This window comes from Bison bison, unplaced genomic scaffold (genome assembly GCF_000754665.1).
Source record: "Bison bison bison isolate TAMUID 2011002044 unplaced genomic scaffold, Bison_UMD1.0 scf7180017864490, whole genome shotgun sequence".
NCBI lineage: Eukaryota > Metazoa > Chordata > Mammalia > Artiodactyla > Bovidae > Bison > Bison bison.
This window is the reverse complement of record NW_011495049.1, coordinates 9424046-9447473: the sequence shown is the minus strand read 5'-3', so window position 1 is coordinate 9447473 and position 23428 is coordinate 9424046. Positions and strand designations below refer to the sequence as shown.

General features: G+C 38.1%; 1 protein-coding gene across 1 annotated transcript in view; it reads right to left on the bottom strand.

Annotated features, from left to right (window-relative positions):
* The window catches only part of VCAN (versican), a 120754-nt gene that overhangs the window by 50192 nt on the left and 47134 nt on the right, over positions 1-23428 (bottom strand). Inside the window, exon 8 of the mRNA XM_010863384.1 lies at positions 19059-22019. Within this exon, the coding sequence (XP_010861686.1) occupies positions 19059-22019 (2961 nt within the window). The remainder of the gene's footprint in view (positions 1-19058; positions 22020-23428) is intronic.

Here is a 23428-nt window from a genome sequence, read left to right as displayed (position 1 = left end):
GAATAGGGAAGTGAGAAGCAATTTCTTCTGGCCTCCTGTCATAATTTACTCTAGAGAAGACTGTTTTTAGAAAAGTAAAAGAGAGGTTTCTTTACAGCCCTTTCACAGTGTGATGACAATCCTGTCCCACGCAACAGTAAGACAAGACTTAGCTGTGTAATAAACTGCAGCCACATTCCATGCACAAGGGCAGGAAGCCCTGGGGAGGAGGGGCTGGGGGTCTCCTTGCAGGGCTGTCTCACAGAAAGCACCAGGAAAGAAGAGCCCTCCACACCTTTCCAGCTTTATCTGTAATGAGAGGTGATCTGGCCTGGGGCAATTGTCATTCTTTTCATTAACCTTTTCTCCAAAAGAAGTTCAGGAGTCACTTCTAAACATTAGAACTAGCATACCTGAAATAACACCTATTCTCGGAACATTTCCTAGACTGTAGATTGCCACAGGGTATCAACCACTAAGCCCATCTGTCTTTTCTCTCTCCAAAAATCCACCAGCAAAGCTCCTCATCCAAACACCAGGAGGGGGACATTCCGCACCCTCATTTGCATCGGAGTGGAATTCAGTGGTCCTTGGAGAGGGTTTCAGAATCACGGCAGCACGGACAGGTACCTGTGGGTGTTCTGACCCCAGGAAAGACACAGAGAAGCTCGTAGGGTTGCCCGGGGTCTCGCCCTCTGGTCCCGGGAACACTGTTGCAGATACAGCTTTCAGCCTAGCCCTGATCCATGCCACACATGCTTAGGTTGAACCTGAGAACTTACAGGAGGAATAATAATTACAACGACGGAATCACTCCTACCCTCTATTGGTAGGGAAATGGCTTCTGTTGTCAGAAGCCACTCCCCGTCACCCAACATCTAACATTTCCTGATGGCAAAAAAGAAAAACACTCTATTGAGACGGTAGCAATATTGTCTGTATTCTTTGCATGCGTGTGTGTTTCAGTCATGTCTGACTCTTTGCCATTGTATTCTCTGTGTCAGCATAAATACAGAAGTATATGAACATCCAATAAAAACTCTACAGAGCTCCTTCTGTTTTTAACTATGGTTTGCTAATTAAAAAAAGAGAGACCGCAAAACGTTTATGTAAGTAGAAGATATATTGTATTTACATTAATCCCTTTCACTCTAATAAAAACAAAAAAGAAAACTTTTTTCTCTGTATCCCATCTTCACTATATTGCCACCATAAAATATCAGTACTATTTGTGTCAGAGTAGGTCACTCTTCCCTACTACATGTGCATCCTATTTAACTTTCACACACTACAAATCACTCCTTATATCTCCACTGAATACATTCGGTGCCTCAATCATGTAAACAAAGTGGGACAGGTATTCAAATGAACAAAAAATACTGCTACCCTAAACAGAAATGTGATCAATACATAACTCTGGCATATTACAAAAATATAAAACCCCACCTAGAGGGGTGGGATGGGGTGGGAGGTTGAAGGGAGGTTCAAGAGGGAGGGGACATATGTATTAGCTATGGCTGATTCATGTTGATGTAGGGCAGAAATCAATACAATACTGTAAACCAATTATCCTCCAGTTAAAAAAAAAAACAACTAAAAAATAAATAAAACAGATGGCCAACAGGGACCTACTGTATAGCACAGGGTACTGTGCTCAATATTCTGTAATAATCTAAATGGGGAAAGAATTGAAAGAGAATTTACATATGTATATATAGAGCTGCATAACTTTGTTGTATACCTGAAACTAACACAACATTGTAAATTAACTATAAACCAATATAAAATAAAAATTTTAAAAATTAAAAATATGTACTAATATAGATGATTTCTGCCACAGAAGTTACAGCTATTCCTAATTGCCAAACTCACAGAAGTAACTAAATGCCTTACCTTTGTTTTCAAAAAAGGCTAAGTTCATTTAATATTAGATCATAGAAGTTATTACTCTGATCTTATACTGTCTCATGGTGTATGTTTTAAAAGAAAACATCTTCAGATGACAAATACCTTTTAATATAGCTTGTGTTGAAGGCTACCTCTCACTAAGGAAAAAAGAATGTGAGAGAATATATATGCATATTCTTATACAGGTATATGAGAGAATGCATCTTTAAATGCCTTCTGTACAAATGAATCTTTTGAAATATCACATATATAACCTTATCTAATCACTAAATCAAGCAGCCTCATTGTTAATACTATTTGAATACAGTTGAGTGAAAGCGTGTTAGTCGCTCAGTCGTGTCCGACTCTGCAACCCCGTGAACTACAGCCCACAAGGCTCCTCTGTCCGTGGAGTTCTTCTCAAGGTAAGAATACTGGAGTGGGTTGCCATTTCCTTCTCCAGGGGACCTTCCCGACCCAGGCATTGAACCCAGATCTCCTGTGCTACAGGCAGATTCTTTACCATTTGAGCTACCATGAAGCTACACTCAGTTAAACGATTCTGTGAAACTTTGTAGAATTTAACAGGAACTTCAAAAATATGCCAATTTTAAATTGCTTATAGTGCCCGGAGAATCCCAGGGACGGGGGAGCCTGGTGGGCTGCCGTCTGTGGGGTCGCACAGAGTCAGACACGACTGAAGCGACTTAGCAGCAGCAGCATAGTGTCATTTAGCATATCACCCTTTTCATTAGGTTTCATTAGGTATAAATATCATGAGAACTCATTATGAAAAATGATCACACATACAGTCTAAATTTCCACAACACCTTGCACTTAAATACAGAAGGAATTTCAATAAGAAGCATAGGTGTGTGTCAAGCATATATAAAAAAATCCCCATCACATTTTGTACCTCTGTATAAGCAGTGGAGATTAAACTAACTACTCAGCCAAGCTTCTCCAGCCAAACACAAGGATACATAAGGAAATAACTGCTTGATAGTCTTTATTTATAAACTCCTAGGCTGGGAATAGGGTGAAAATATTCAATGTTATTATAGATTTCTATGAATTTCTAAATAAATTCCTTACTTTTTAGAAAAACAAAATGGATATAAACATATCCCATGAACTTCTTAGTGAATAATTATAGATAGAGGTTCATTAGGTATGATGTTGGTAGCTCTAAAAACAAGTGGGGTGGAAAAAAGCAGAAAGAAGACACAGAGGCCTGTCAGTGTGTCAAATGTCAACATGTCAAAGGAACTGACACTCTGACGCTCACTTACATGTTTTACAAAGGAAAAGAATAATTGAAAATAAAATGTTTTCCTAGTAAAGAAAACAAAGAACTCATTGTAAATCAACAATTTTTATAATAATTTCATTGACTATCAACTCATTAAGTCTATTTAATTCAATTAATTAAATTCCCTGACATTCATTTTATGTTCTCTAATTGCAGTTCAATGAACAGAGTATAATATTCTTTTAGCCCATTTTCCACTTGGATAAGGAACCCTGACATTTCTTATTGCTCATAAATCTGAGGACTCCCTTAGCATTTTAGACCAGCGTGTTAGAATATTTCACCAAAAGACTCAACTGTTAGATGCAATTTATTCCATTTTCTAACCTAAATAAATACCACAATACTTCAATCACAGCCATAAACTTCACAACACAGCTCAGCATCGTACTGGTTTTTGCATGCAAAATTAAATTAACTCCCACAACCATGCATGGCACCCAAAAATGCAATCTCCCCAAGATCAATTGATTGCACAAAATTTACTAAATACTTATTCTCTATGAGACTATATGGCAGACTCATATTTACCAACTTTACAGAAACCTATGGCCTCCAAGGGTGTCTTCCAAATCTTTCTCTTTCTCTCTGAAACAAGTCCTCATGCCAGTAGGTTAGAGAAATGACCTTCCTATAACTCTTTTTGCAAAGGACACTTTGTGATTGTACGTAATGCAGATGTACCAATCATTACATTTAAATTAGAATTCCTTTATCTACCTGCCTTCCAAGTACCTGATCTGCCTTGCCTCAGAATGGCAGAAAATACAGAAATACTGAAGCAATTTCATCTTATACTTCTCATTGTTCTTTGAAGTTGGACTGACCAAATAACTATCAGTGCATCATAATAAACAGTGATTGAGAAGATATATTTCAAAAGGTGCTCATTAAATATGAGCACTGTAAAAATGCTCCACTTAACAAGAATTCTTAAACAAAGATATGAAATGTACATAAAATTATTTGGTTTTCTTTTCTGAAAGGAATCTTCTCACAATTAACTTATCAGTGAAAAGTGAAAGTGAGGTTGCTCAGTTGTGTCCGACTCTTTGCTACCCCATGGATTATAGCCCACCAGGCTCCTCCATCCATGGGATTTTCAGGCAAGAATACTGGGTGGGTTGCCATTTCATTCTTCAGAGGGTCTTCCTGACCCAGGGATTGAACCCAGGTCTCCCTCATTGTAGCCAGACGCTTTACCATCTGAGCCACCAGGGAAGTCTTAATAACTTATCAGTATTTATTATTAAAATAAGTTGTGTTCCAAATGGTTTCTTCTGATTTCTTAATATTGGTTCAAGGGTGAGGAAAATATTCACTGCCCAGGGCTTTGAAGACAAGTTTTTTGGCCAAGAGATTCTCTACAGATGAATTGACATTTTATTCTTAGCATGGCAAACTTGTTTTCATACTTTTAAAATGTCATGAAGGGCTTCCCTGGTGGCTCAGTGGTAAAGACTCCACCTTCCAAAGCCAGAGACATGGGTTCAATCCCTGATCCAGGAAGATGCCACGTGCTGAGGAGCAACTAAGCCTGCACACCACAATTATTGAGCCTGTGTTCTAGAGCCTGGGAGCCACAACTATGGAGCCCACGAGCCGCAAGTACTGAAGCCTGTGAGCCCTAGAGTCATGCTCTGCCTCAAGAGGACCACTGCAATGAGATGCCCATGTACAGCAGCTGGAGAGTAGTCCCCAGCTCACCACAACTAGAGAAAAAGCCTGAGCAGCAACAGACCCAGCAGAGCCAAAAATAAATAAATAATTTTTGTAAAAAGTCACAAAATCGACTTAAGATAGACAGGTGAATTCACTCCTGCCACTGCCACCTCGATCTCACCCATATTCCAATTTGCTCCTCTTTATTTAGTTTCTGAAGTTACTTCTTCATCCCCCTTTCTTGCCACCACCCTCACCCACCATGCATATTATGAGAGAGTTGCAAGAGCTATTATTGCAAACCAGAAAAGTTTCTTTGTAGGGTGTGTGACCGGTGGGGGGTGTGGAGGGGAGTAGGGAACACCTGTGTTTCTGTGAAAGCAAGTATTTCATCATGAAATTGTGATCTGCTCTATTTTGTACTAACAGTGCAACCTCATGGAATAATTAATGACCCCAGCTCTGAGGTGAACAAATTCTTACAAAAGACGACTCTATTTTAGAATTTTATTCTAGGGTGATATAACTTTTATTTGGACTGCAAGAGTCAAACCACAGAACTCTACACAGCGTATGTATAATCTTTTCTCTGTTTCTATGAATGTATTTTAACAGCTTGAATATACCACGCTAATAGATTTTTTTTAATGGCATTTCACACAAAGCTTTATTGCTAGCTGACCTCAAATTACTCATCAAGTATATTTAAGTACTTAATGGCAAAATTTTGTAGACATAGCACAAGTCTTACAATCACACTGTTAGCAGACACAAAACATAGTTGCTAAGATGCAGAGGCAGCTGGCTAGAGTCCATGTTTTCTATAGGGAATTCTACAATTTAAGAGCTTTTAATCAAATATAAGTATATACCAATCCACTCAGTGGAGAGATACTAGGATCACATTTCTCTATTAAAATAGATTTCAATGTGTGGAAAAAAAAAGATTTTGGTTCCTTATTTAAAAAATACAATAGACAGCCATACTGAAGTACTTGAGAAACACTTTTGGAATTTAAATAGAGAAAACTTGAAGTTGTCTAAGATATTTAAGTTTTCTGACACATACCTATGAATCTAATATATCCAGACATAAGCAAATGCTTCAATTTCATTCACCATTGAAATATTCTTAACTAAAATAAAATGCTAGCTGCCACCTTGTAAAACAATGAAGACTACCTAATGTGCTTTTCCACTAGGTTGTCTCAGACATTCCAAATTTCCCAACATTTTCAAAATTTGAGACACTAAAAATGGTGCCAACTCAGGATGTTGAAAAAATAAATGACATTAGTGATCAAGATATAAATACCTTCCCCAAATCTTGTCACTTGTTTTCATATGCTTAAATTACTTTAATAATTGAAAATCACGTGATATTTAGATCAACGCGCAATCCCTCCAGAGGTAAGAGATTAAACTAGAGGCCAGGAGATCAAGATTGGATTCTGTGACCCGTGTCTCCCTGTTAGCTCTGCTAGCCGAGGTTCATTTGGTGTACCACCCATGCATGCTATCGGACACTGACAGCTACTGCTTGCTGAGAAAGGAGCTCAATATTTCTCAATTCATGAATTTTACACCCAGAAAGCGTAATAAACAATATAAGCGTTTCTGATGGCCTCACTTTTGAGGCAGACATGTTATGGGGATGATAAATGGGAATCATCTCTTTTCCCAGCTTCAGATAATCCTCTAATAATGCTGTTCTTTCAAGTGGAAAGAATGTGTTTAGATACAGTCATCTGCTCTAAGTGAGCTTAAGGAGTTACCACTGAGTGTGGGCTTTTCTTGCTTATAGAAGAGGCCCAAGGGACTCCCTAACTTCCAATTTTTAAAGGGTAAGGGCTTTCCTGGAGAGCTTAATCAAGTAATTTTGGGCCCTTCAAGCATTTTTGAACAGTAAGATAAAGAGCTGCATGAAAAAGAAGGCAGGTTATTTCAGTTTGTAAATGTTTCCTTGAAAGCAGAGCAAATGACAAAAACCAATTATTGGGCAGTACTTACTTTTCTTATCTTTTTCATGTTAGTTCCCCATGATTGTCAAAACTTTTCATAGATGAATAGATGACAGATAATGACTAGATGCCCAACACCAGAAAAATACTTTGGTCAAAATCAAGGATTCAAATTTAGGTAAAACACTTTGACATAAGTAAAATGAATGCCCCTCATATATGTGTGTGTGTATGTGTGTGTGTGTGTGTGTATCTCAATACTTCCTTCTAAGCTCTCCAATTACAGCTACTAAACTGAACTTTACCAAACATCAGTTTGTTTTCATTACAACACTCCCTTCTTCAAAAGTTACCTCTTCCAACTGACCTTTTCAATAGCATGTTCAAACAGTTCCATGGCTGTCCTCACATTTATCCTCATCCTCTCATTCTCTGCATCTCTGAGTTGGATGCAGAGAAATCTATGCCCCCATCTCAATATCCTCCTCATTCCCAACTCACACTTCTATTCAACAAGAATCCTCCTGCCCCAAACTTGGAATGCTTCATAAACCCTCCTTGGAGCTTCACTCCTGTATTTATGAATGATCCAGCTGAAGTCTCCATTCCTCCAGTCTGTCTTCACTAAAACTCCTCAGCCCGAACTGGTTGTGTCTTTCATTTGTATGCCATAGGACTTATGTCATATTGTTTCTTATTTATAAATTCCCTAGTGGGTATTATATACTTGTCTCACCTTCCTTACTAACTTCTATGTTCCGTAAAGTGAAAGGATCTTTTAAACATGTAAAGCTTTCCTTATTCTAGCCACTTAGCTTCTCTTTGGGAATTTAGTTGAAAGAATGTCTACATAGTTATTTACCATCAAGAATGGAAACATTTACATTTACTACTTTGACCCTTTCTTTTAAATATCTGCATTTTTTCTGGTCCTGAAGAAACTGTTTTTTGGCTGCAATAATAGCTCAAATTCTGAGACACAACTAAAAGAAACACAGATAATGCAAATATTAAAGACTTCTATGGCTATGAAAATCAGATAATCTAAGTGGGCAGGCATAGTCTCAATATTATTTTTTATCATTCTTTTCCTTTCCAAATATAGAATCCATATAGGTTTATCTCAGGGCAATACTCACTATTTTTCTCAAGTGGAAATATATAATGAACATATTTACTTTGTCAGTATAGTCAAAAGAATCCTTAAGCCATGAGCATATGTATTTCCTTTTAATTCCCATGCTGATAGAGAGAAAGTAATACGGGTATGGCAGTGTGAGGTATGCAGGTCTGTATAATTCAAGATACATTCTCCACCCCTCACGATCACTTTTGATCCAATTACAATTACTCTGAAATGTTAAAAAACATATGTTTCCATTATAGTTAATTCTATTTTCTTCCTTCCTTACAGATGTCAAGGTTCATTTAACATGTGTGAGAAAAGCTACACTTCCCAAAATGTGATAAAGGCCAGCATTTCATTTAGGGGAGACTGAATTAAACATTTTTTCCCCCTTAAAACTGGTAAAATACAACTTAAACTTGCAGAGGTTTAAAGCAACCCCTTCCCCAATATGTCTATATTTCAAGGTCAGAAAGCCTTTACTTTACTGTAGGGTTCAACATTCTCCAGGAATAAAGACTGCATGCATTAAAAAAATACAGACATCTAATACTAAAAAAAGAAGGCAAATTTAAGAAAAGAAACAAAAAATATGAAGGCCTGGGTCCCACCACTAGAAATTCAGATTCAAGTTGTCTAGTGGGGGTTGGGAGAGTGGATATTTTTATATGGAGGCTCCCTGGTGATTGTGATATAAAGCCAAGGTTGAGAAGCAACATGAGCAGAATTTGTGCACTGGGGGATTTCCTGGGGCTCCTTCAAACCCCTGCACAGAATGGCATCACTGTCGGTCAGCTGCTGATACCTGGTTGGTGCTGTTCTGTGGCCTTCTGGGCAACATGGATGGTTGCTCAGCAAGAGGATGAATGCCCAGAGTTTCCTGTGAGGCTGATTCTGAGACTTTGTCTGAAATAGTAACTTACTTCATTGTTGCTGCTGTTGTTCAGTCTCTCAGTTGTGTCCAACTCTGCGACCCCAAGGACTGTAGCAAGCCAGGCTTCCTTGTCTTTCACTATCTTTTGGAGTTTGCTCAAACTCACGCCCATATTACCTCTATTTTTCTTTTTTATTAAAGCAAGCAACTGGCTTTTATTGTATACTTTTCTTGCTTATTGATTATTTCAAGTTGCCTTCCCAACTAAGCTACGGATGACATTATTTTCCTTTCCCTAGCCCTGGTGGCTCAGATGGTAAAGTGCCTGCCTGCAATGCAGGAGACCCGGGTTTGATACCTGGCTCAGGAAGATCCTCTGGAGAAGGAAATGGCAACCCACTCCAGGACTCTTGCCTGGAAAATTCCATGGACGGAGGAGCCTGGTGGGCTACAGTCCATGGGGTCTCAAAGAGTTGGACATGACTGAGTGACTTCAATTCACTTCAGCCACAGAGTAGCTTGACTGAATGCCTTTATTTCAACAAGCCTTTAAAATACTTCCTGGGAGTGAATGTGAAGAGATGGGCAGAGAATGTTTTATCTTCAGAGAGTGAAATGGCTCCCTTAGAAAGCAGAGCAAGGTAAGATCACAACGTAATAAAAGATGGTAACTATAGTATATTCCGTTGTACTCTACAGAAGCATATGTTGGTGTGTTTTCTTCTCCCTTTCTCAACTTAGAGAAACCCAAACCTACTCCGAACAGCACAGGGCCAAAGAAACTAACTCACTCTGTGAGATGCCAGGAATACTGTGGTGTAAGATGAAAAGATGAAGTCATTGGAAGCTAGACAAGGTAGTGTATGCCGATTACATACTAGGGGCAAGCAGGTCTAAGTACCATACTGAGACATAATATGTCAAGCTTTCATAGACACAGATGTTGAAGTACAACTAAACTTTCCCTCTCACTCAAGGGATTCTTTCTTTCCAGTTTCAAATCTCCTACTTTAACTTATCTATGGAAAAAAAATTTTGATACATTATCACAATAATTCTAGCAAGTATTTAGAAGGTTTGCCATAATTTAGTCTCCTCCTCCAAATCAAACCACTCCTTTTGAGAATAATTATAGCTTTCACGCCATTGGATCAGGGTTTCCTTCTTGATTTACACTCAAAAGGTCTGAATATTGGCATATCCCTCTAAGGAACACAGTTTCTCATGCAATAGGTGCTGAATTGTCCACACAATACCCTAGGTTGAAACAATATTTTACAATTTCCATTGCCTCAATTGTGTTGTAAAAAATCAGAGTACTTCCATGCAAATGAAAAAAATATATACAACAGTTTTCACTAAAAATTGTTCCCCTGTCCCCTCAACCAGAGCCCCATTCTTGGAATCTTCCTATTAATAAAGTCACTTATTAATCAGCTTTTTTTTTTTAAATGTATATGTGACAAACTGGCCTCAGTGAGATTCAATGTAATAAATTTTGCAAATAAATTTTAAAACTGACAAAAACAGATAATGCATTTAAATTATTTTTTCATTTTACCTCATTAAAATGAAACCTTTATAAAGCATTTCTTTTTCTGTTTCTTTTATCCCTTTGCTCCTCTCACCACACGTCTCTCCCCTTAGCTACACCCCTCCCCTCCAAAAGTTCTGAACACTGTCTGGGCCCGTGAATACATTTTTTATTCACTGCACAAATGAATGATCTAAGAGCTATTAAGAAAGAAGAATGTAATCCCTGTGTAGAGAACTAGGGGGTTTCCTTGACAACAACAAAAAGACAGCAGGGAATGCCCATGTTTTCTATGAATATGCAAGAAGAGGCCTGGCCCAGCACCTGGAAAAATTTATAAAGAATTTGTGAAAAGATCTTTTCTTTGAAAAAAATTAAATTTGCAATCATCAAAAATCACAAGTCCAATTTTCACACATGAAAAAGAGCAGAAAGCTAATGAGTTCTACATGTTGATAGTATAGAATCAATACTATAACTATATTTAAAATTTAAATAAGGGCTGCAGCTGCTTCTGATTTGCACCCAAAATGGCATCACCCTAGACAAACACAATCCATAGATGATTAAAATTTTAACAAGCTCTTGCAGTCAGACAGATACTAGAGTATAATTATATTTGTCTCACTGTAGTATAAATCATCTCAAATTTTAAGGAAATTGCATTTTTAACATACTTAATACAAAACAATCTACATTTTCTGACATTTAGACGTTCACAATGAAACAACTGCCGTAGCTGAGAGGAGATTCATTTCTACTACGTCATTGCCATGTGCAAAGCACTATGCTGGGTGCTTTCTAGTCACTTAGGAGGTATTAAACGTGCGATGTGCCTGCCACTGTGTCGTGCAAGCCCAGGAAGAGATCCCCTTCTCTTTTAAGTAATCTCGTGAGTTTGTAGTATTAGCACATCAGAGAAGACAATGGCACCCTACTCCAGTACTCTTGCCTGGAAAATCCCATGGATGGGGGAGCCTGGTGGGCTGCCGTCTATGGGATCGCACAGTCGGACATGACTTAGCAGCAGCAGCAGCAGCATTAGCACATATGTTTACTATTATAACAACTGAGGCCTGTGGCGATCAAGCAATTTACTCAAGATCAAATAGGTGGCAGATAACAATGTTGACCATGAACCCAAGTCTGTTTCCAAAGGCTCTTTCCACTCCATCGAACTGTATCCCATGGATCAAATCAACTACCTATCCATGGACTTTCAGAATATCACAGAGTATGCTTCAAAAATCCAGTTCTAGTATAGTATGTAGTGAATGGCAATTATTTGACTATTTGTTGGATACATGTATATTAATATATTTGGATACATACATATATGTATGGCTAAGTTGGTAAAGAATCCACCTGCAATGCAGGAGCTCCCGATTTGATTCTTAGGTTGGGAAGATCTGCTGGAGAAGGGATAGACTACCCACTCCAGTATTCTTGGGATTCCCTTGTGGCTCAGCTGGTAAAGAATCTGCCTGCAATGTGGTGAGATCTGGGTTCGATCCCTGGGTTGGGAAGATCCCTATACGTGTGTGTGTATATACATGTGTGTATATATATACACACACAGTGATCTTTTGTTATATAATCCCTGTGATTTGGAAAAAAAAGAGTATGTATCAGAATTTAGGAACGATTCTTTCTATACAATAATCACTACTACATCCATTTTACTGGCAAAAAATTCTGACAGAAAATTTAAGAAATTCCTGGGTCCACATGGCCAAGAATCAAAGGAAAGACTGATTGTAGTTTCCCTAACTTATATCACCTGCTTCTGTAATATTGCTAGTTCAAACTGCATTTGAATTAAGATATTATAAAAGTTTAGATCATCTTTTAGGGTATACACCCCACTCTAAAAAGTAGTTTTATGTCATTTAATTTTACAAATGTGTAATTCTGAACCGTGATACATCATGGGACGTGTTTTGAAAAGCTAAATGTACTTAACTTACAGATGATGCTATCTTTATCAAAATATATCAATCACTGAAAAATAGGAAAATGTGAGAGAACACTCCTTCCTGAGGAAGTTGCCTGAAGTTTCCATGATTTGTATAGGCTTCTAGGTGAATCTTAAGAAGGCATTCATCTTGTGAATCAGGGGAGCCACTCTGCCATTCAAGCCCTGTCTAGGAAAATGCCTGACAGTACTTGGGGCTCCTTGGCCCACTGGTGAGTCTCTGTTGTGAAGCAATAGGTTAATAATGAGTTTTCAGCCATTTGTCTTTGATCGTACCCTTCCAACAAGAACCAGCTTATATTTCATCCTTCTCATGAAATATTTTCTGAATCCCCTGCCTTCATTGATTTATTCTTTGTTGATATAATCTGCCATTTAGTCAGTATTTCACACCTAGTGTGTAATTATGCATTTCTGTACTGTTAATTACATTTGACTATGTTAATATAGGCTCCTCAAAAGCATTTAAAGGCTTTGGGAGCAGGGCCTATGGTTTACAGTTATTTTGTGTCCCTTTTGATTCTGTTAAAGAACAAAGCATGTTGTAGCTTTACCTGAGGATAACCCTTGACTGACTACTCTGCTAGAAGACAGTGTGAGCCTTTCTCTCAAGGTCACTGCTAATGACAAGTGGCATTTGTCTTTGGCTGACGCCCCACCTCAATAGCAGCTTCGACACTGGCAACTTGTAGTTGCAAGTGCCATTTTCAGAAAGAATAAGCTTCTTTATGTTAAGAAGAAGACAGCAAAGTTCCTTTTACCCAACTACAGGACATCTCTTTTATTAGTAAGCCTCAACCTGTGAGAAGCATGATTTTAATGTCTTCAAGATTTTCTTGAGATTAGTGGGTTAATAAATATTTATACAGCATTTAAAAGTTTGAGATTCTATGTGTTTTGTATGTGTGTCTTATGTGAGTGTATGTGTTATACATACAAAACATTTCACTTAGAAGGACTTGGTAAAAAAGGTAAGCTTTGATCTGTACTGTAGTGTTAAGCTCATTAATAATTTAAAAATATTAAGGCCAATTCTTTTTTTCCTACTATAGAAATGAAGGGAAAGGAGACAGTCTCTTCTTTTTTTCATTATTTTGCCAATAGAAGAATTCAGTCCTTTTCTAGACAGCCAAGGAGGAATGAGGGAAGCCATCCTAATTCCCTGCAGGGGAAAAAAAACATGTGCTTCTCTGGCAGGGAGCCACAGCTGGAGCCCAGCAAAGAGAACCACTCAAGTGTGTAGGTACCCGCCCCATCCACGTTCAGGGATGTGCTCCAAAATTCTGCAGGAGAGAAACAGCCCAGAACCAGAGCTGCTGGTTTCAGCATGCTGTTCTCCTGCCATCGCAGGTATCTGAATAGCATACACAGAGCCCCTTATTAGCAGCAAACGAAATCTAAGCCATCTCCTCTTAAACCAATAGAATGCCAATGAGAAGCCAGTCTTTCCAGAGTCTATGTTCTTTCAGAAACTGACAGACAGAGCAGCACCTGAGCCAACAGCGAGTCATTATTCCTGTGAGTTCATCAGGGGAGAGAATTGCCTCACTGCAAAAATGCTCCAAGGAGTGCCAAGACTCAGACTAGTACCAAAGTGCCAGACCCAGTGTGCCTCTGTCTGACATCTGCTGCATTTCCCCTGGACACCTCACAAATTACCTCTGAAGTTTAAACATGATAAAATATATCAAGAGTGGTCTGAAAATATCAAGCTCTAAGTGCACACTTGATGATTTTGCCCTGCACATACTCTGAAATATAATTATATATAATTTTGACTACATACAGCTATCAATAAGATTAAAGTTAGATTTGCTTAATTTGTTTTATTCAGAATCATGTAGGTAAATGTTCAAAGGTAAATGTTAATAAATGTGTATCATTATAGGGAGACATATACATACACGTAGTGAAAACTGTGTGCTTAGTCACTCAGCCGTGTCCAACTCTTTGCCACCCCATGGACTGTAGCCCACCAGGCTCCTCCGTCCATGGAATTCTCCAGGCAAGAATACTAGAGTGGGTAGCCATTCCCTTCTCCAGGGGATCATCCCTACCCAAGAATCGAACCCATGTCTCCTGCATCGCAGGCTGATTCTTCACCATCTGAGCCACAAGGAAAGCCCATATAGTGAGAGACCAATTTAAAAAATGTTTTTACTTAAGAAAAAATAAAGAAATTCATTCAGAAATGAGTAAATTTTTGCTGCTTTATTCTGAATTACCCAAATGGTCTCATTCTCTTTCTAGCTGTGTTCTAAGGTACTTGTTACTTTAGAAACTACCACTGGGGATGAGAAAGGGGTCCCAAGAAAGTAGGGCTCCTAATATCCCCCCCGTCAAACACTAACCAGAACAGCCACTCTTTTATGCGCTCAAAATATGGAGGCCCAAGAAAGGAATCTGATCCTCTAATTAAAAATCTGAAAGCAGTTCTACATAATAAATTCTATAAAAATGTGATTTAAAAAGAATTATATAAGTAACATTACTTTTTAAAACCTGATGACTGTGCTTTCAATGGTATGAATATTGGCATTTACCCAGATATCTCCTATACTTAGAGCTAATGACCCTTATTCCTTACCCTCTCCTCAACAGCATCATATTCAGGAAATAAATATTTAGCTCTACGTACATTTCTCAAATATACAAACAAAAATGCAGATGGGGTTAATCATATAGGAATTATTTCTGAATGATGTAAGCAATCAGTTCAGTTCAGTTCAGTCGCTCAGTCGTGTCCGACTCTTTGTAAGCAATAAAGTACCATAATTCTCAACAAGGAAACAGAGCAAAAGAAACTCTAATTTAGAGACCAAAATTATTTTTCTCAAAACTTCATTAATCATTAATGCCATTTCATTAATGATTTCATCAATATTTTATATTTGTTATCATTTTAGTTTCATAGTGGCTTAATACCTGTCTTACACTTAGACTGGGTAGCTAGAAATGATAAAACTAGCAAAAAAGAACACCTGACCAGCAAATAATACCAAGCGAGTCTGACAAGTAATAGGCAGTATACATGAATTTGTTTAAAATAAAAACAAATAAGTCACTTATTTTAATGTTATAACCATAAGCATTTGCATAATAATTTGTACATTCAATATCTGTAGACTTCTAAATTATTCTTTGAGTTAAAATTACAGTGTATTAGTTTTTAAAATCATTCATAATCCTGTTACACTAATTTATGACATTTCAGATGATTTCAAGGAGGAGCATTCTTTTAAAAAAGGGAAAGAGTCCAGAATTGAGCTAACTCTTCCTATGCCTTTAAACTCTATAGATTTCATGTGTGTGTGTGTGTGTGTGTGTGTGTATTAGTCACTCAGTCATGTCTAACTCTTTGCAACCCCATGGACTGTATAGCCCACCAGCCTCCTCTGGAGGAGGAATGAAATTCTCCAGGCAAGAATAGTGGAGTGGGTAGTCATTCCCTTCTTCAGGGGATCTTCCTGTCCCAAGAATTGAACCTGGGTCTCCTTCATTGCAGGCAAATTCGTTATCGTCTGAGCCATCACATGTTCACAAAGAAAACCTTTCAATAACTTTTCAAAGTGCAGGTGTGCAAATTACTCCTGAAATAGACAGGAGCCATGTTTTCAGTATCCCCTGAACCACTGTTAAACACACCCTATAGCATTTTTCAGCTCATAAAAATTTTATGAGCTGAAAAGTTCCTTCAGATTTTTTTTAACTGCTAACTACAGTTGCCCTCCGGCAACAGCACCCTGAGTTGCTATTAAGATCCATTTGAGCAAATAGAACATAAACATGTCCTGCATAGTGTGTTTTGTTTAATAGTAGTAAAAATTTTTTAAAAATCAAGATTTATGTGACTTGCTGAGAGCAGCAAAAAAATTATGAATGCCTTGGTTTAGAGTAACATGGGTGGTATTTTTGCCTACTTGAATATACAGTATATGTACAGGTCAATTTTATGTTTTTGAATAGATTTATACAAATTTGTACATGTACCAAGGATTTTCCAGTTTGGAAAAATGTGCCTTGATACATAAAAAGGTTGGTTTTCCAGGCACATATGTATTTTTCCTTATTAATGAACACCTGCCTTAAAACTCATTAATTTAACATCTGCTCTCAGGTTTTCCCTTTTCAGAGTGAAAAATGCTTGAAAAATTAAATTTCTCATAGAAAACAAATAAAATGAATATAAAGCAGTTGGACCTGAGTCACCACCCTCATTGTCTTATCAAGACAATAAACGGTGTTTTTAGTCTTAAGAAGGGCATATATAAAGCATACAGAAAAGACAGATAGATGCAGGGACAGGGGAGAAAAAGACAGAGATGGAGCGAGGGAGTTAATAGATAGATACATGTTCTATTCTCATCCCTAGCCCCCTGCACCCCACTGCACTCACTGGAACCCTCTGCCAAAGAAGATAAACAATTATTCCCTTTCCTTTCTGACCCATTGTTATCAATGCTGAATGGAAATTAGTTTGAAGGCAAGTCAAGGCCACATGTTTGAAAAGTGAGATTGACACATATACACTACTATATATAAAATAGATAACTAATGAGAACCTACTGTATAGCAAAGGGAACTCCACTCAACTCTCTGTGGTGACAAAGAGGGGATATATGAATATGTATAGCTGATTTACTTTGCTCTACAGCAGAAACTAACATAGCATTGTAAAGCAACTAAACTCCAAAAAAAGAAAAGAAAAGTAAAATAAAGGTAGAAAAAAGAGGAGGAAATACCTAGTTGTGTTTCCCAGACCCAGCTGACTTAAGTTTACAATTCAGATAAAAATACACACTTTGTATAAATGGTTTATGAGTTAAAGTTACTCAGACTCTCCATTTCAAGTAGCCATTTATAAACTTAGATTTTTTTTTTTTCTGATGGCTGCCAATTCTTCCAGGGAGATTGAGTTTCACTTATCCCGTTTGGTAATTTGATTACCCTCACCTCAATGTACAGTTTCCCATTTAGAAGAGTTTTTAAATGCAGAACATGTTTTACTGCTTTATCTATCATTTGATTCAACATAGTATCTACACTAACAAGAGAGTAATCTAAGTTGGGAAAAAACTTTTGTGTAGTTAGTCATTCAAGAATTTTTTTTTTAATTCTCAAATTAAGCATTCGTAGGAATCCCTAAGCTTCTCTTCATTTCTTTCTTTTTCATAGTAATATCTTCTTGTCACTTTCCAGCCCCACTAACAGCAATCCTCATTACCACTATTTGGCAGCCTGTCTTCTCTCTCCATCTCCAGTTCCAAGAGGCAGAAGAGCAATGTAGGAGAGAAGAAATATGGTTTCCAAGAAACAGCATCATTAACAGGCAAATAATGCTCCAATCCTGACCTCATTCAACTGTATTGGAAAGTGGAGATTAATATCAATACTCTGAGAGTGTATTCTCTTCTCTGCTATTCACTGTCCCGCAGGAGCTTTTACATGGAGAAAGTTCTGGGTGGTAGAGGCCAAATTACCATCTAACTGAAAGCCAGCTGACTAGACATTAGAGCCACCTGTGTTCCCAACAAGTGCATCCCCAAGCAGGCTCATGAGTATCGCATAAATTACAAAAAATGACACCTCTTACAAAAAATGACACCTCTAGGGGAATAGCCCAACAGTAAGAGAAAAAAAACCTCTCAAAAAACATTCTTCTAGCTTGACTTCTCATAGCTAGGTTAAGGAAAAACGAGCATTTATTCCTCTAATCCACACACTAAAACTAAAATACAGCAACTTAACTAAAATCGATGATCTTAACTTCTAAATTAAAAAAAGACAAACCTGAATAGATCTATTGAACTCCATATAACACGTATTCGTGATTCAGCTTACCAAATTTGGAAGATAGAGTGTACTGACCTTTAAGAAGGAATAAGTTAAGTTTAATGATAAAAATTGCAAGTATTAGTCAATGTAAAGAAACAGCTTTTAAGATTTTTGCCAGAGAGATATATAAAATACTTGAGCAGAATAAAAAGCACCATGAATATTCTTATAACTAAATCACAAAATAAATAACATTACAGCCTGGGTTTTTAGGGAACAGAGGTAATCCACTTTCTGAAACTGTATTTGATAAAATATATTACAGCATTTCCTAGAATTGAGCTAGACCTTATTTGTTCTAAATATTTACAGCTTAATGAAAATATCCAAGGACAACAGCTTGAAAATATGTTGAACTTTCTTTAAAATAACATTTAAACTGCATACCTATTACCCACCCCACAAAGTTGCATAATAAACCTGCAAATCATGGAAGAGAAAAACCAAAACAAACCTCTAGATGTCTTTCTATCAGCCCGAGGGATATGCAATACGGTTTTAGCTGTCCACGGTGTAAGTACTGAAGGTTAATAGTTAAAGACCAATGAAATGTTAACACAGTCTAGTACTACACTTGAGTAGTAACACATGGAAAGACACTGAAATTAAAACATCTTGTTCTGCATGTTCTGAAGTGATGTAACAGTGATGATTTGGTTATATTAGATGACAAAGCAGGGCTTCTTATGACTTTTAAAATAAAACCATATCTAACATTCTTCCAAACTGTTTAACATATTCTTCCAATTCATGTACAAATACACAATATATGAAGCTAAAACAGAATTTTTTCACACTCCAGTTATCTTCTAATGGCAGCATTTGGCATGTTGATACTTTTTTTTCCCAAAAGTAATTTTCAAGATAAAATGCTGATTGCCTTGATTGGTATGTCTAGAAAGCAAAGACTTACCTGTCTTGTTTTCTCTGACCTCAATAATATAAACATTTATGTCAGGGTGGAATTTTGTCCCTGCTGGGGGTTCTGGAGTAGAAAATGCCTGTGGTCCGAAGGCTTCTTTGCCTTCCACAGTGGGAGGTCTCGTTGGCTGTGTAGTAGAAGTACTTGAAGTTGTGAAATATTCTCTATCAATATCTGTTTCTGTTTCCTTGGCTACAATATCCTCAAGGGTAGTGGGAGGAACACGAGATGTTGATTCTCCAATGATTACCATGTCACTGGTTGTTTCTTCATCAGGTTCTCTGTCAATGAGAGGTGGCTTCTCAGTGGAGGCTGAAGGTGTGTGAAGTCTATCTGCTGAACTGAAGGCAGCAGTGTCACTTGGAACTGTGGCTTTAACTGTTGAAAATTCTGGGAGTTCTGTGGCCTTGGGCTTTTCGAATAATCCTGAGCCTAAATCAATATAATCCAGGGATGTTTTCTCTCTTTTCTCAGTCGTGGTCTCTTCTATAAGCTGGGTAACACCAATGCTAAAAGGAGATACAAATCCCCTTGGACTGGTACCTTCTGTTTCATATTTTTGTTTAGGCCATGGACTGAAAGTTACCTTTGACCCTGTGGTTGGTGTTAGCGTTACCACTTCATCTGTTTTTGCTTTGGTGACAGCACCAGGTGGAAAAGATGTATGCTGCTCAAATTTTCCAATTGGAGTTGTTACTAAAACTGAGACTCTGTCAGAACCCATCACTGATCTGTCTTCAAAGACAGTATATGCTGACCCATCGCTCTCTTGTTCATCCAAAGGTGGTGTTGTCTCCTTGGCTGTGTCAGTTGTAGAACTGGGAGGAGAAACTGGTTTCTCTGGAGTCTGTTCTTTCCAAAGAAAATCTTCTCGCGTTGCTTCTTGTGTAATTTCTGTTGTTGTTCTTACAGTCTCAGGATACATAGAAGCTTCAAAGTGAGTCTGATTAATGACACGTATGTCTTGAGAAGGTTCGCCTAGAACTTCACCTTCTGATGGAATGGAAGGTACCAACACTCCCCATTCTGTCTTGGGGATTACAGGAAGAGGAATGGTATGGGAAGTGTCTACATAAGTAGTAGGCTCCTGGGTGCTACTATAATTAACAAAGGTTGACCCTTCCACATCTGAAGGGTGTGCAAATTGAGGGACAGTAGACAAAGGCTTAGAGACATCCACATCTTCTCCTTCATCCAAAGCACTTCCCTCTATGGTTGCATGAGTAACTCGGACTTCTGTGCTTGTAAAAGGTGGAACTCTTTCTTCAGTTATAGAATCTCTCAAAGTAGACTTTTCTGTGGTAGCAATTGATGTAGTTGGCTGAAATCTAACTGTGAATTTTTCATGGTCTGTTGTGTCTTCCTCAGTAAACTCCTCTAGTGGCCTTTGAGTACTACCTGGGATACGAGTGAATTCATCTCTTCCATCTTCAGTAAGACTTGGCATTTCTTTATCCTTACCACTCACTCCCGTGGTGGTGATTAAGGCAGGGGGCAATTTTGGAGAGCCTACATGTTCTGTGGACCCTAAAGGTTTTGATGTTGTATTATCTTCATCCAATGACCATTTTGATACAGTAACCACCTCCACATTTAAAGTGCTCTGGATCAAATGCACGGTTGTAATACCCTCCTCATACTCTGTGGTATCTTGATAGCCATCTGTTTCTAATCCACTTGGAGTTGTAAAGTCTTCCTCCACATCTGTTGCCTCTGTTGGTGTCACGCCTGGCTTTGTCGTTGTCATCAGTGCTGGGGATTCAAAAGATTTGGTCATTCCCACTGAATACTCGGTATGATGAATTTGCTCTGGGGAAGCTGTAGGGAACTTCATTCCAGAGAAGCCTTCTTCCTCGATTTTTTCTATAGATGAATCTTTGGTGATCTTTTCCTGTATTTCATCATTGGTGTAAGTAACTGTTCTCATCGCTGGTCTTAGAGTTTCTGTTCTTTCTCTTCCTGTTCGTGGAGTGGGAGAAATAACTGTGGATGTCCCCTCGACTAATCTTTTATCACCAGAATAAGGAAACAATTCTACTTCTGTATGATGCCGTGATGGGAAAGGTGTGGTGGACACATACTGGCCAAGAAAACCTTCAGTTATCCTGCCATGAGTCTGTTTCTCTTGCCTGTGGTCCATGGGCGACCCATCACTGTCAGGTGAGACAATCGTTGATGCGGAGACTGACTCCACATCCTCTAGTTGACCGCGGGTGGTGTCTTCTGAAGTCTTTGACACTGTAATGACCTCAGGTATTTGGCTAAAGATCGAGGTACTCTGACCCGATCTAACTGTAGATGTTCTATCTTCACCATCACCTTCTCTCAAGGTGAATCCATAGTGGCTTGTGGTCACTGATTCAGAGACTGTGCTTATTGCTTTCTTTTCAGTTTTTGATTCCAGGGTCATCGTTGTAGATACAAATGGTGTCACAGTTACAGTGAATTCCTTAGAAGGAATGTGCTTTGAGATTTCCATAGATGTTACCAAGGGACCCACTTCTATTTGTTCAATTTGTGTAACTGAATCTTTTATTTGCAGATCTTCCTTCACACCATCCCATGAATCAGGAGCATGATGGGAAACGACAGTTGTACTTTGGGGCACTTCTTCCTTAATTTCAGATACGTCTGGCTCTCCAAGAGGTCCTGAAGCGGAAGGTGAGTAATAGTCCATATCCCAAGGCTTCTTCGTACTTCCATCAGGTGGCAGTGATTCTGTGGCTGATCTGTGGGTACTAGTTAGAGGCTGAACTGTGGATTTCTGTTCAAAATTGACAATATTTCCTATAGGAGGGACCTTTGTTGTAATGACAGGTAATTCAGTGATTAAAGGGACGATTGGTGTCATTCTGTCCAGTCCCATTTGTAGTTCTTCCAATAAAGTGGGTGAGACAGTTTCTGCAAGCATATTCAGTTCGATGGTTGTAGCCTCTGATATATTCTGTTTAGCTAGAAAAATAATTTCAAAGAGTTGATTAGACAAGTCACTGATAAAAGTTGTACGTCCAGTGTTTGTTAAGTGCTGTGTGTAATTTGGAGTGACCCAAAAGTGTTTTGTGATGGAGGGGAGTCTAAAAACTATACTTAACCCAAAGACAGAAACTAAACATTTAATCATCACAAAAGACTGTTCTTAGTTAACGAACGTGAATATTATGTAGTTTTCAGATAAGAAGTTCAAAAAACAAATGCAGAGCTTGGAAACAGTAGGCACATTATTTCTCAGAAACTGCAGCACCAGCTTGAAGTTTAGTAGGAGAACTCAATACTACTATTCTGTCTCTAGCTACATAATGTCTCCAGGGAGAGGGAGTGCCTCAGATTGCAAAATAACAAAAAAGCCACATCAAATGTACCCGAGTTACATATCAACCATTACATGGTCCATACTGTGGAAGCTTTCATAAAAACAGGATATTAAACGTTTTAACACCACTTGTTGCTTGATCCCAGGTGTTGGACATTTGTCTTCATGTTCCTTTCAACTCTACAGGGTAGCCTTGTTTATAATAAATACTAAAATGCCTCTGGCAGAGGCTGCTTGGCCTTTGTTGTAGTTTTACATCTTGTTCTATGTTCAACACGATATGTTTATAACTCTTACGAGTCTTGGGTCCAGGCTTACTTTCAGCAGGAAATGCAAACAGAGAACAGGAAGTAAAGTACCCACATGATATATTTTAGCTCTGTAATTACAAATCACTGGAAACAACCCTGAGCATCAGAAAGAATGGGCTCAGGCAATAAAAAGTAACATGTCATCATAAAATGCTACATTATAACGCCTCCAGATTTACAGAGAATGGCCTGGCCTGTTGAAAGAAATATAAGTTGTGTATAAAAATGACAGTGTTGTAGATAGGATTCCATCTCACCATAAAGAAAATGCGGTAGTTAGGCACATAAAGATTTTGTCTTTTAAAAAATACTCAAGATTTTCAAAAATCAAAAACTGCCACTAGCCTCAGAAGGAACTGATTTGAGGACATCTGTGGTCACTGCTTTGCTAAGTTGTAAAATCTGTAGTATCTATAATATCTTGTGGCCTACTCTTAATAATCCCCAAACCAGAGTCCTTGGAAGACAAAACTGGTTGATTACTTTTGAGCGCCATCTACTCTGTCAAAATGTAATGATATTAGGGCACTGAAACTGCTCTGTGTGATAAGAGAATGGCAAAGACATGTCATTATATATTTGTCCAAATTCAACCCAAATGTTGAATGTACAACACAAAGAGTGAGCCCTAATGTAAACTACAGACTTTGGGTGATTATGTTGCATCCATGTGGGTTCATTGGTCTAATAAGTGTGTCATTCTGATGGGGGATGTTGACAATGGGTGAGGCTGTACATGA